The sequence below is a fragment of the Urocitellus parryii genome, chromosome 1 (genome assembly GCF_045843805.1).
Source record: "Urocitellus parryii isolate mUroPar1 chromosome 1, mUroPar1.hap1, whole genome shotgun sequence".
Lineage (NCBI taxonomy): Eukaryota > Metazoa > Chordata > Mammalia > Rodentia > Sciuridae > Urocitellus > Urocitellus parryii.
The window spans coordinates 215,808,412-215,821,783 of record NC_135531.1 but is presented as its reverse complement, the minus strand read 5'-3'; the positions used below and the strand labels follow the sequence as shown (position 1 = coordinate 215,821,783).

The window sequence follows — 13,372 nt, the reverse complement described above, 5'->3', positions numbered from 1 at the left end:
TCAAAACTGACTGTTTGCTCCACTGATGAACTGCCTTTTCTGAGCACTCACAGGGTGCAGAGTACACCGTGGGCCGTGGAGAGTGGCAAAGGTAGTAGAGGATCCAGGGTCATTAACCTTTATCTAGAAATGGGCAGGGAAGATGGTTAATGCACGTGAGTTTCCTGGCTGACTTCCCAAATTCCACTACTCGATGTTTTCAAATGGGAACGGTTGTTTTACAGTGCTTATTTCTGAACCGAGGTATAATTTATGGCTTTTAGTAGATAAAGCCACTTAGTACCAGTGACTCACTGACCATGGAAAAGTGTTCCCTTGCCCCCCTTCGTATTCCTTTTCTTCCACCAGAACCCTTTGAAAGGGGAAAAATGTTTCTGGATCCCAGTTTCCTAATCTATGCCCATGGAACTCTACAGAATTTTGTATATGGTAATGGAAAGCCTTTTTTTTTTTTTTTTCCTTCAGAGTGAGAGGTATATAATTTTAATGATTATGTGAAAGGTTTTTTCAACAACTGTGTAGAATTGGGGTTAGCCCACTAGGGTCCATGGGCTAAATCCCATCTGCCACTTGCTTTGAATCATCCACAAGAATATTGTTATGTTTTTTAATGGTTAGGAAGAAAACTCAGAGCAAAAAAAATCTATTTCATGATGTGAAAATCATTTCATCTTTTTTTGAAGCATAGTCACTCTCATTTGTTTTAAGTATTGTCTGGGCTTCCATGCTACAAAGACAGAGTTCAGTGGCCATGACAGAGAACATAATGATTAATACATTTACTATCTAGAAGCCCTCAGCTAAAATTTTCTTACCCCTGGTCTAGAAAGTTAATTTTAATAATCTTCATTTTCTGTCTTCTTTTTCATTTTTCCATTTTTCTTTGCAAGGATTTATTACCTCCTGGATAAGATTTATTTGCCTTCCCATCCTCTCTTTATGCCTCCATGTCGTGAACACAGATGAGTTAGATTTAGACGAGGCACCCTTACTCCCAGGCATGCAAAGAGGCACTCTCTAGTTCTACACCCTGGCAATTTGTGATAAGCTCTATGAGGCTGACAATTGGTATGGCAACAGGGATTTCCAAGAAAACATCATTGACCAGGGACACTTAAGTTGAGACCTGAAGAAATAGGATGTGACAGTCATTTCAGACAAATGGGAAGAGGAAGAAGGCTGCAGAGCCCCTTAACAAGCAAAAAGAGGGCTGAAAGGGGAAGGAGTTGCTATGTGTGGAATGTGACCCTCTGCTGCATGAAGGGCTTTGGTCTTTCAGTACCTGCAACCTGCAGTGAGAGAGAATGCAGGCACAGTGTCACCAGGAGCATTAACCCATGGAGTGTCCTAGAGAAGCTGGGAGGGGCCTAAAGTGCTTTATCCTAAGGCCCCCAGTGCTCATATTTGTTGTGTGATTCAGTGTCTGTGAAGGGCGTGGAGACAGGAACCCATCTCTGTGAGTTCTGAGGAAGGACAGAGCTATTTAGAACACAACTCAGGAGAGAGGTGGTCCCCCCCCCCCCCCCGCCCCAGGGCTGCATTCCACAGGAATATAGTCTGCTTGGAAAGCCAGGTGTCCAGAAGAGAGGACAGGCACCACTGGGTGGGGGCAGAGCAAGCAGAGCATTTTAGAAAGTTTGGAGTGGACCAGGTGCTGGAGAGGAGTGATTTGTGAATAGTCATCCAAAATAATACTGGAGGAGGGGCAAAAAGGGAAAATTAAAGAAGCTATCCAGAACACATAACGTTAGGGAGTCTAGCAGCACAGTAAATTATGAATTCCACGCATTTCACTACAAATCAGAGGGGGGTTCCAAAACTGTTTGCAGGTATGTGTTGGGGAGGATAGCTAGAGCTATCTCTATTTGTCTAAATTTAAGTTGAAATATTGCAGGGCTTCTTAATTTCTTCACAAGGTTCATGTTTTGACTCTTGAAAAAGGCTTTTATTTGTTGTCATTTGGGGGGTTTTAGTATTTTTTTTTAAGGATATAATTCTTAGATTTTCAAAGTTCATGGAAGTGTGAGTCAATTTTTTTTTTTCTCCATTTGAAAATGAAGTTGAGAAAAGGGTCAGCTGCAGTTTCACACTAATAGGGAGAATTTTCTGGAGATGCGCGTCAAATTACCAGAAAATACTCACATCTCAGCCAGTGTATTGTTCCCTCAAGACAACAGAGAGGAGAAGAGAGACATCACCCTGGACTCCCTGGTACCACCAGGGCCACGTTTAAGACTCAGTTAATCCTGAGCATATGGTTCTAGTCGAGTATGTTAAACCACTGTGGGATTTTGCTACAACTTTTCTTGTGGGATATATTTTAATTTCCATTCAAAATTAAATTGCACTTTAAGCTTAAGGAAAGGTAAAACATGATGGTATTAAATGGTATTCTTACCCACTAAATGTTCTAATTCCCATTAGGATTGATTTATTTTTACTGAGTAAAATGTTTGTATCAAGGTCTAGAACAAATTCATTCTGTGTTATGTTTCTCCCACCACCACCACCCCAACCCTCCTTCCTTCCTTCCTTCCTTCCTTCCTTCCTTCCTTCCTTCCTTCCTTCCTTCCAGGGATCACTACTTGTGTGATGTCACATGGGCTACACAAGAAAGAATTTCCCTGCAGTGGCTCAGGAGGATTCAGAACTATTCTGTCATGGATATTTGTGACTATGATAAGAACAACCTTAGATGGAATTGCTTAATGGTAAGATTGGGTCAGGATACTCTGCTTGTCATCAGTGTAGACTTTAAACTCGAGTAAAGAATGGGAATCAGGAAATGAAGTTTAATTTTCTATTCTCTCTGACTCCGTGTTCAACCCTGAGGCAGTGATCAGTTTGATGATTAGATCACCTGATATTCATTAGGGCTTCTGTTTCACCTTCCCTCTCTACCCATACTGTTCGGTTTGGGTTTGGTCTCTTGGGAAAGGGAAAGGAGGTGACTGGAATGCAGAAGGTAAAATTTCATGTCAGTATTCAAAAATGCAAAGAGGACTAGGGGCTGCAATTGCAACAAAGTGCACTGGAACAGAGAAATAGAGGATATTGAGCATGACTGGCTGGATATGTAAGAAAAAGAAATATTGAGGCAGCAAATCCATTACCATAAGCAGGAAACAGCTTTAGAACTTAAATAAATAACTACCAGCCTGACAGGATGGCAACACTGAGGCAGACTTAGGGTTGATTGACCTTGAAGTTCTGGGTTGCAGGGGGAGTCCCAGCTAGGAGACCGTGAGCAGAAGACCATGAGTCAAAGGGGATCATAAAGCCCTTTTGGAGCCAGCAGCCTCAAGAAGGGTAGAACCCAGACAAGGTTTGCTAGCATATAACCAGGCCTCTGCAAGCCTCCCTGTCTGGTCATGGGCCTGTGCCTATGCACCTTCCTGCCTGCTCCCCTTCCTGGCTGAGCACAGGAAGATTCTCACCTCAGAGAGCTTGAGCACCCCATGTCTTGACTCACTTTATTCATTTATTTATGCAAGAAACATTGAGTGCTCTCAAATGTATAATGTTCCAAGCTCTGTGCTAAGCCATGCATATTTTTAAAAATGATTTAGACAGCATTCTTGTCCCTAAAATGTTTCTTTTCTGGTAGGGAATTCCATTACAAAAATAAATCATAAGGTAAACCGTTTATTGAGCACTTATGTCATGCCAGGCACTGTGGAGACTGAGGCTCAGGAAATTTAAGGAGCTTGCTCAGGTCACAGGACACAGCTGAAACTCAAACAGCAAAATCCAAGCTCTTTGCTTCCTGCTCATTAGATCCCTGTGATGTTAGAATATTGTGCCATAAAAGCATCTAATCAAGGTATAACCCACCTGCCCCCAGTAGAGACATCCCTCAGGCAGGCAGGGTGGGACAAGGAATAACATAGGAGAGATACAAAGGAGTCTGGTATAAGATGCCATATCTGAGTAGATAAGGGCACAAGGCTTATCCATGCAGAGGGCTGTGCTAAGTATCTAGTGTGAATAAGTTGGGGCATAAGGGACTGTGGTATTTATGACCAGGGGCAGGGGACAGAAACAGGGGTGGACATTGAGGATAGAGATACACACGCTCAGACTCAGGTACGATTCTGAGTTTGGACTTACTTGGTAAGAAATAGGGACAGTGTAAGGTAATAAATCAGAGAGTGTCATAAAGATAATATCTGTTGCCAAATGCGGTCAGCTGGAGGCTTAGCAGGGTGGATAGTAGGCCCGAGGGAGAAAAGATAAGCAATGTCCAGAAGATCATGTCAGTGGACCAAGGAAAACCTGCCAAAAGACATGAACAAAAGCAGTAATGGTGGAGAAGGTCAGAGAAGTCAAAGAAAGGGGCTGAGGAGGTTGACTGTGAGCAGTGTAGTAATCTAGAAGTCCTCCCAGGTCTCTGGCATGGGTGGGTAGAAGGATGGAGGAACATGAACAGGTTGGTAGAGATGGGGAATAGAGAAGGAAATGACCTTCAGTTCTGTACGTGTTGAACTTCACACATCAGGAGGGCAGTGTAGGGGGTAGAGCTAGGACAGAGCTCTAGGCAAGAGAGGGAAATGATCTAATGTAATTACAAGAAAAATACTAACATAAAGAAAAATAAGTGAATGGAGATAGTTTTCAATTGTTTTATTAAGTGTAATTTTTGTTCATATTACCATAGATTATGGCTAAAGAATAGATGACATCATCTCACTCCTCTTTGAAATGCTGTCCTTGTGTTTTTTCCCCTTCTTAGGCACAGCAACACACAGAAACGAGTTCTACAGGCTGGGTTGGAAGAGTAAGTACTATGAGTTACAGGATTTTATGTGCTAAGAGCCAGCTACGCAGAGCTATTTAATGGGTAGGCATTGTACATTAGGGACCTATGTTATTTGCTATTAATAGAGATGTTAGTTGACCTGTTTCTTAAAATACTGGAGATGGTCCCTACAGAGCTATCTCTTTACGAAGGATATAGAGCATACTGAGTTGGAAAAAGTAAGGGGACAAGTGAAAAACCCAGAGCAGAGCAGGCAAAACAAAACACACACTCCAGGCAAATTGTAGCTCCCAGTCAGTTAAAAAGCAACCATTGCTGAAAGGCAGCCAAGATGCCGAATATGCTTGTTGACCTCATATTTGAAGTTATGTGCTTTAAAGGCAGAAAACACAGTTTCCATCCCAGCCTGGACAAATGCCTAAGGAGATGTGACTACAACTAGCAGAAACTCAGCACCAACCACACAACGCCTGCTACGCACCTCTCTTTGGAAGAAATTGTGCTCGTGTGAGTTCACACTTTATTAGGCACCCAGATGCAGAGCTTTATCCAGGAAAGCATGGTGACCCTCGGAGACTTCTCATGCTTCCCAGTCCTGCTGCATTATATGCACATTGCTCAGAATTACCAGCCACACATTGCTCGAAACCATGGAATGGAATGTGTACATGAAGGAGCTCTAGCCATCGAGACACCCCATGTGAAAGATGAAGACTGACTCGCACCTAATTTTTGTGACCGTTTCTATAAATCCTCCTTCAAGAGGGAAACAAAGCAACACAAAAATGGAAAGATTTCACAACTCTTGGGTCATAGAGGAGAGGGCCCAGTTCGGGAAGATGAGTCCTTCTGGGGGACTCGGAGCTTTGAATCATTCACATGTCCTTTTTCTTCAGGCATTGATTGGGCAGAGGGGAGACGTTTGCCAACATGAAAAGTGGTTTCCTCCATGGCAAGAGACACGCTACACTTCCTCACGACTCTTTGAAAAAAATATGTTTTTTCCTCTCTGTATTTAACCAGACAGATGCCACTTTTCACACATTCCTACTAGGCACAACTCCATCCAGGGGAAACAGGGAAATGTATTAAAAAGATAAGGCTGTGAACACAGGTCTAGAGAGGGGAATGTGTTTCAGAGCTCTGTAATGAGAACACCAAGTGTACTGCACGCCTCAGCTTGCTCCATAAATGAATTCACTTTGAATCACTAAATAGAAGAGGGAAGCGTGTTTCTTCCTTCCCAAAATGGGAGCTGATGAGAGAGGAAACATCGAGGGTGAAGTGAACCAACAATTTTAAAAGACCATCTCCTACCTGCTCTCAAATGCAGCTAGGAAACAGAAATCGTAAAACAACGTACTCCTTTCGGGCTTGGAAAGACACTCTTCTACTTAGGCTACATTATATTCTGAGCACTCTCTTTAATTGAACAGTAAAAAAAAAAAATGAAAATTTTATTCTATATTTCTATGCGACCTTTTTTGGGTAAATTGTTGATCATACCTCACAAAATGAAAAGGCTTATAATAAAAAGAACTCTATGAATGCTTCCACATGAAGTATACAACAGATATTCCTATGGTATCTAGTCTAGAAATGGTTAAGCCTGGATTTCAAAAAGAAATATGTGTAAAAAGAGGAACAAAAAATTCCCCCAAACTACAAACCACCTCCAACCTGAAGCAGGCAAAGAATAATATGTCAGTTTTAGGAAAGCACCTTTGTGACACTGAGGAAAATTACATCTTGAACAAAGGTGGATGCTGGGAACACACTGATCCTTGGGAGTCAATGTCCTTCACAGAGAGAGGATGCCCTAAAATAACAGGACCTATTTCTATTTATTGAATGTCCTGTGCAAATATCTTTATATGCATTCTCTTATTTATTCCTCACAAAAAAAATTACTTAGGGGTTTGGTCTTTTCATCCATATTTTATAAAAGAGACCTTCTAGCTGCATTTGGGTTGTAAATGAAGCATGGGATTTTGAGCATAGGTTAAGGAAGGACTTTGTGAGACTAAAGTTGGTACTCAAATAAGACATTCTGCAAAGTAGATACATATGTGGTGCTTTAATGTTTAATTGCTCTCAATTATTTTCTAGTTTAGGCCTTCAGAACCTCATTTTACCTCTGATGGCAATAGCTTCTATAAGATCATCAGCAATGGAGAGGGTTACAAACACATTTGCCATTACCAAATAAACAAGGAAGTGAGTATTCTTATGTAATTTATTTTAAGTTGACCACCTTGTTTTGAAAACTAATTTGAAGAAGAAATCATTTGGTAAAGTCAATTAATGTGGACAAATAGTCCAATTTCAATTCTTTTGTATTAGAGTGAGGTGGAAGGGGACGTGGACACCCAAAAAGAAATCTCATTCCTATTTTAATTCCTGACATAAGTGATTTAATCCTCTACTTACCTGTGACTATTTAAAACCCCCATCAGGCCTGCACATTTATTACAAAAGGAGCCTGGGAAGTCATTGGGATAGAAGCTCTTACCAATGATTATCTGTAAGTATGTTAATAATTGATAGGATATAAATCCATTCATTACAATCTAGCCCTCTTTGCACAGAAGTAGGGAAAAAAATCTCTGACAAATACAGAGTAGTCTATCTGGAATGTGTTCAATACTTTTTTCTTTTTAACATACGGAAGCCTTAATGATTTTCACATATGCGCAGCAGATTTGATGCCATGCCACCAAGCAGCTCTACCTCTTGCTCTTACCTGCTTTCCATCTCAAGAGCTGCAGCCTCTTGCTGGATCGTCCCTGCGCGCTAGCACTCGGCGTTCCGGGAGCCTTCAGCTGGCACTGAATGTTTGGAAGGCTTGGAAAGGCAGTGTTATCTGCCCATGCCTCAGCCTTTCTCTTTGGTTCATGGAGAACTTTGCTGACGCTGTCCACTACCCTGTGAGCTGGTGGCAGAGGGAATGTTATTTTCCATTAGAATCTTAGGCACTTGTATGGTCCTTTATTGGCCTCATTAATGGAGGAATTTTGCCACTGCCCGAAGTAGTTTCTAAAGCCCCTTTCCAGAAATGGTTCTGCCACTCTCTGGAAAGATGGGGCTCCTGACATCTAGAAGTTGATGGCATAAGACAGAAAATATGGAAAACAGGACTGAAAACAGGGTTTCAATTTCAGGCTGCTTGTCCAGTCGTATTTTTTTCCTACAAAAAAAAAAAAAAAAAAAGCTTATTTTGAGCCTTCACTTGTCATTTGACTTAAAGAAGAAATCCCAAGGTTAATCTATTTTCCTCTATTAAGAAAAACGCATCCTTTGACAGAGAGGAAGGCTTCTAGGTGGGGGGCAAAGATGTGAGGATGGCTTGTGAGCACCCTTGGGCCTGCTGCTTGACCTCAGGGGATGCTTCTGATATCTTTAAAAAGCAGAATTAATATGTATTTCATTTGTTTTCTTCCAGATACTACATTAGTAATGAATACAAAGGCATGCCAGGAGGAAGAAATCTCTATAAGTAAGAGCTCTGTCAAGTTGTGGACTTCAATCATGTTTTGCCTATGAACAATTTGTAGACTCCTTTTAAAATTTTTTTTGTCTTGTCCTAATATTAAATTAGAATTGCTGCCAAGTATTTTTATTCTCTCATAAATCAATCTGCGTGTCACTAAAGAGAATGACTTTATTAGCTGTTTTGTGACATTTCCAAACAATGGGAGATTTGAGGTTATTACTAACTCATATATGTCATGTTAAAAAAAAAAAAAGAAATTTGAGGATGGCTTTGGCGTTCTGAATACTCTAAATCTAGAGTGTGGCATTATTCAAATTTCTTCCTCTCCTTGGTCCTTTCATTGAGCACTTTCTTTCCACTGTTGGTTTTACAGAATCCAACTTAATGACTACACAAAAGTGACGTGCCTTAGTTGTGAGCTGAATCCAGAAAGGTGTCAGTACTATTCTGTGTCATTTAGTAAAATGGCAAAATATTATCAGCTGAGATGTTCAGGTAAGTGGACGCCCACTGAAAGGGAGGGCAGAGGCTGCAGGGACTCACGGTCCTCAGGAGTAGCTCTCTCCACTCCCTCAGCTAATGTGACCCCTGTCTCAGGGCTTCCCTTTACCACCCTCCTGGCCCCTTCTCCCCATGCCCAAGATAGTCCTTCCAATGTCCAGTTGGTTTCTTCTCTGCTCAGTTCTCTCCTTTTGAACCCGGGGGTGGGGGGGGCGGGGGGCTGTTGTAAACACCTCATTCCCTATTTATCCACTCACATTTAAGTCTTGAGTTTAAAACCACTTTTACTTTCCCTCTGGAGACTTCCTTCCTATATATTCCTTCTTTCTTCTTATATAACCTCTATATATATGTCTTCTCTACAGATTGTGCATTTTCAAATATTTATTTTATGAACTTACCCCTTTAAATGAGAAGCCATGACTAGTGCCTGTCACTCGATGTGCTCACAGCTTTATCTTCTGTTGCTATTGCTATTATCATTTATTTATTTATTTTACAAATGAAGAAACTTGGGCAAGGAGAGACACAGCACCTAGTGTAAGTTGCACGGCATCTATAGCGGATTCACACCCAGGCCTCTGCCTCCTGAGCCCTCTTTCTTTTTAAAATTAAAATAATAATAATTATTATTATTATTATTATTATGGTTTTTAATGGACCCTTTCTTTCTTTCTTTCTTTCTTTCTTTCTTTCTTTCTTTCTTTCTTTCTTTCTTTCTTTCTTTCTTTCTTTCTTTCATGTGGTGCTGAGAATCAAACCCAGTGCCAGGCAAGTGCTCTATCACTGAGCCACAACCCCTGCTCCTGAGCCCTCTTTCTAAAAAATTGAGTGCGGCTACCTCTTAAGTGAGAGAAGGAATGTGGATATTCTGAAAAGAATTGTCAAAATGGCAAAAAAAGATGACTCTGAACAGTTTTCTGAATCTTTCTTCCCAAGTGTATTTTCTTTATTATTTATTTCTGTGGTTCTTCACCATCACTGTTTCTTGCCCCCTTTCTTGGGTGTGTGCTTTATACTAAGCACTGTGCTAAAAGCTGTATATTCATGATCTTGTTTCATCCTTAAGAAAATTCTGCAAAGTAGATATTATTATCTTCTTCCTTTTTTTTTATAGTGAGAAAATTGAAGCATACATCTGTTGTCTATGTGACTTAGAAGGCACAGGGCAACTCAGCCAGTATTCAAACCCAGGTCTGGATAGTGCCTTCACTGTGGTTTCAATCAAGTATGAAAATTAATATTATCATCCAAATGCATCAGAATTAACTAGCTCACAAAATATCTTTTCTATACATTACCTTCCACTCTGCAACTACCACAGTTGGGATAAATAGTGAAGATATGGGCTTGTGAGAAAAACACTTTTCCATGCCAGAAGGAAATCGCTTATCCAAGTCAGGCACTGCAGATGTGCTTCCTGGCTCCGGGACTCCTCAGGAGTGGGCATGATGGGGGATCCACCCTCCTTCAGGTGCGGCTGGCTCCAGAGCTCGGCTAGCCTGCTGCCCAAAGAGTGCAGGGTCTGGAGCTGCTGTGATCAGCAAGGTTTCAGAGTGGATTCAGAGTGGGGAGGATGGCAGCTCCCATTTCAGCTCAGTGACAAGGAAACACAGCACAGAGGTGGTAACGTACCCAAGCCCAGCAGGGCAGAGGTTCATTCCCATCTCATTCTACTGAGCCCTGTTCCTTTGCAGTAATACACCTTGTACCCAACTGCAATTATTTTAAGGAACAACCACCACCATTTATTAAGTTTCTTATCCACTATGATATTTATTATGTCTTCTATCAAAGGTGAATAGTAATAAAAGAGATTTAAAAAGTTATGTATGGGGCTGGGGATGTGGCTCAAGCAATAACGCACTCACCTGGCATGTGCGGGGCGCTGGATTCCATCCTCAGCACCACATAAAAATAAAAATAAAGATGTTGTGTCCACCAAAAACTAAAAAATAAATATTAAAAAATTCTCTCTCTCTCTCTCTCTCTCTCTCTGTTTTCTCTCTCTCTCTCTCTCTCTCTCTCTCTCTCTCTCTCTCTCTCTCTCTTAAAAAAAAAAAAAAGTCATGTATGCCATTCTCATCTAAAACATGTTTTCCCCTGATTGTGTTAACAGGCCCTGGTCTGCCTCTCTATACTCTGCATAGAAGTACAAATGATCAAGGTAATTTCTCATACCTCACCCTTCATTTGCTTGTAGGAAAGTACATGTGAAGAGGACTAACATGTCCTTAGCATTGTGTGATTTCCCTTGGCTTTAAAGTATCTTCACAATAACCTGAGCAAAAGGTTATGTACAGTTCAATCCACTCATTTTGTGTTTGCTGAGTATTGCATTGCTCATTATTGCATAATCTAAATTCTTCACCTTGCAATGAATTTCTGTTGCTTCATTTATTTACTCAGTACTAAGAGTCCTGGAAGATAATTCAGCTTTGGATAAAATGCTGCAGGATGTCCAAATGCCTTCAAAGAAGCTGGACTTTATTATTTTGAATGAAACAAGTAAGTTAAATTTCTCTTGAAATAATACTTTTCATGGAAACACCAGTAAATATGACTACTGTGATAATCTGAATATATAACTTTTATATCGTATAAATATAATTTAGAAGTTTAATTTTCCATAAAATGTTCTGACACAGATCTACTACTTTTGAATTCTTTCATCGTAAAAAATAACAGCACTTTATATAAAATATATTTTGTCAAGAGGAAAGGTGTTTGGAGAAAATGCACTACTACTAATTCAGTTTTATCCTGTTAGTAACTATTCTACTGGTAGCTATTAACTATACATTTAACTTAATGTTATCCTAATATGTTTCTCCTTTAAACCAAGAAATGGAAAATATCTGAGATGATTATAGTTTCAAATTGGGGCTCTCTATAAAGGGTTGAAATTCAGTCTCAAGAGAGAAATCTTTATTTTTTCTATCCTTCCTCCCCTCTCATAGTTGTTATATGACTGGGCTTGGTCGACTAATCCTGGATCCCATTCACTGAGAACAGTAGGTTTCTTTGAGTAGGAAACTGTGTTTGTTGGTTGGTTTTCATTTCTCCACTAAGGGCTAACAACTTATAGGGAAGGGAAGAATCCATCTGGGTTCATTTAGCCTGGATGCTTTTTATAAATTTTGGATATAATAGGAAATATTTAACTCATTTCATTTTAAGGACAAGACAGGCCCTTGAGAGTGTAGATACTTCTGAAGAATATCTTAGGGCAGGGATGCTCACATAAAACATGCTTGTGAGTCACCTGGGAGCTCATTAACATTTACATTCTGGCCCTGCAAGTCAGGTTGGCTGTCCAGGTTCTAGCATTTAGAGTAAGCTCCTAAGTGATGACGGTGTTTTCAAACCTCTAAGCCATAAACTTAGAGCTTCTCAATGCTGACAAGGCCTGGTGCAGAAGCCTTGAGTACTGGATGTGACATTCTGTTCCAGTTGTTAAACAGTGGGGATCCCTGAAGGGTTTAGGATCAGGGAAGCCACATGCAAGGGAAAACTGATAGGGATTGCAGGGTAGAGCTTTCAGACAGAAGAGGATCTGACAGGAGAAGAGGGCTAAAGGGAGAGTTCAAGAGAAGGGAGCAGAGAAGGTAGAGCTTTAAGATTAGAAAGACACCCTCCCCGCCAAAGAAAGGACCATCCCTCTGCACAAAGGTGGAACCTTTGTGTCTCAGCATCTTCTAATGAGTGAGTGCTGACTCACAGAGCCTCAATCAAATACAAATATCATGGGCATCCAATAATTTGATATTTCATTGAAATTATAATAGAAATTAACTTCAAATTTTGTTCTTAGAGACACATTAAATTAGAAAACAAACATTCAGCAAAGTAAGAATTGAAGTTTAATGTACTTATATATTTTACTCCTAAATCTTTCTTTTGTCCTTAACCAAAATAAAATCAACCAAAATCAAAGCAATAAGACAAAAAGGAAAATAAATGTAGGAAAAAGCGCTATAGATCAGGAATTTTTCATTTTTGGCCCACAATTTAAATCTCCCAAAGCTATAAATAGTCATTAAAATCTGGAAAAACGCTTAATCTTTTAGATTTGTTAGAAAAACTCATCTTTCATCTAAAAGCAGAGGAAATCAATTCATTATTTAAGGACAAATCTTATCAAACTGACATTAAATCAAGCACAGGGAATCAAACAGATCCGTGGGAGATCATACAGAATGTACGCAACAGTTTGCTCCACATAAGCCTGATTTCATTCTGTGAAATACGGAGCTGAAAATGGGAACGCAGCTCTGCGGTCTGGGATGGCAATAGGAATTATAAAAATGTTATTAAATCAGAATTTTAAAATAGAGTTGGGGCCAACTACAAATCCTAAACAGCTTCAAGGAAATTCAAGAAGAGGAAAACATTTTGGAGGAAAACTTAGAACATAAGCCATAAACAAACTAGATAAGTAGATCAGATGCCAAAGAACAGAATCATAAAAACAAAACATTAGAAATTCTAAGATGCACTTTTATTTTACAAGGCACCAATGTATTTGATAGATACTTTAGAGACAACTTTATTGTCTTACTATTAACGAGAATTTTAACCTGACAGTGTTTTTATATCTTAAAAACATGCTGAATCCA

At 40.0% G+C, this 13,372-nt stretch overlaps 1 protein-coding gene across 1 annotated transcript in view; it reads left to right on the top strand.

The window, feature by feature from the left end:
- The window catches only part of Dpp4 (dipeptidyl peptidase 4), an 80,658-nt gene that overhangs the window by 45,573 nt on the left and 21,713 nt on the right, over positions 1 to 13,372 (top strand). The window contains exons 11-18 of the mRNA XM_026393086.2: positions 2,576 to 2,711; positions 4,733 to 4,777; positions 6,869 to 6,976; positions 7,216 to 7,283; positions 8,202 to 8,255; positions 8,626 to 8,747; positions 10,873 to 10,920; positions 11,163 to 11,261. Coding sequence (XP_026248871.1) covers positions 2,576 to 2,711; positions 4,733 to 4,777; positions 6,869 to 6,976; positions 7,216 to 7,283; positions 8,202 to 8,255; positions 8,626 to 8,747; positions 10,873 to 10,920; positions 11,163 to 11,261 — 680 coding nt within the window. The remainder of the gene's footprint in view (positions 1 to 2,575; positions 2,712 to 4,732; positions 4,778 to 6,868; positions 6,977 to 7,215; positions 7,284 to 8,201; positions 8,256 to 8,625; positions 8,748 to 10,872; positions 10,921 to 11,162; positions 11,262 to 13,372) is intronic.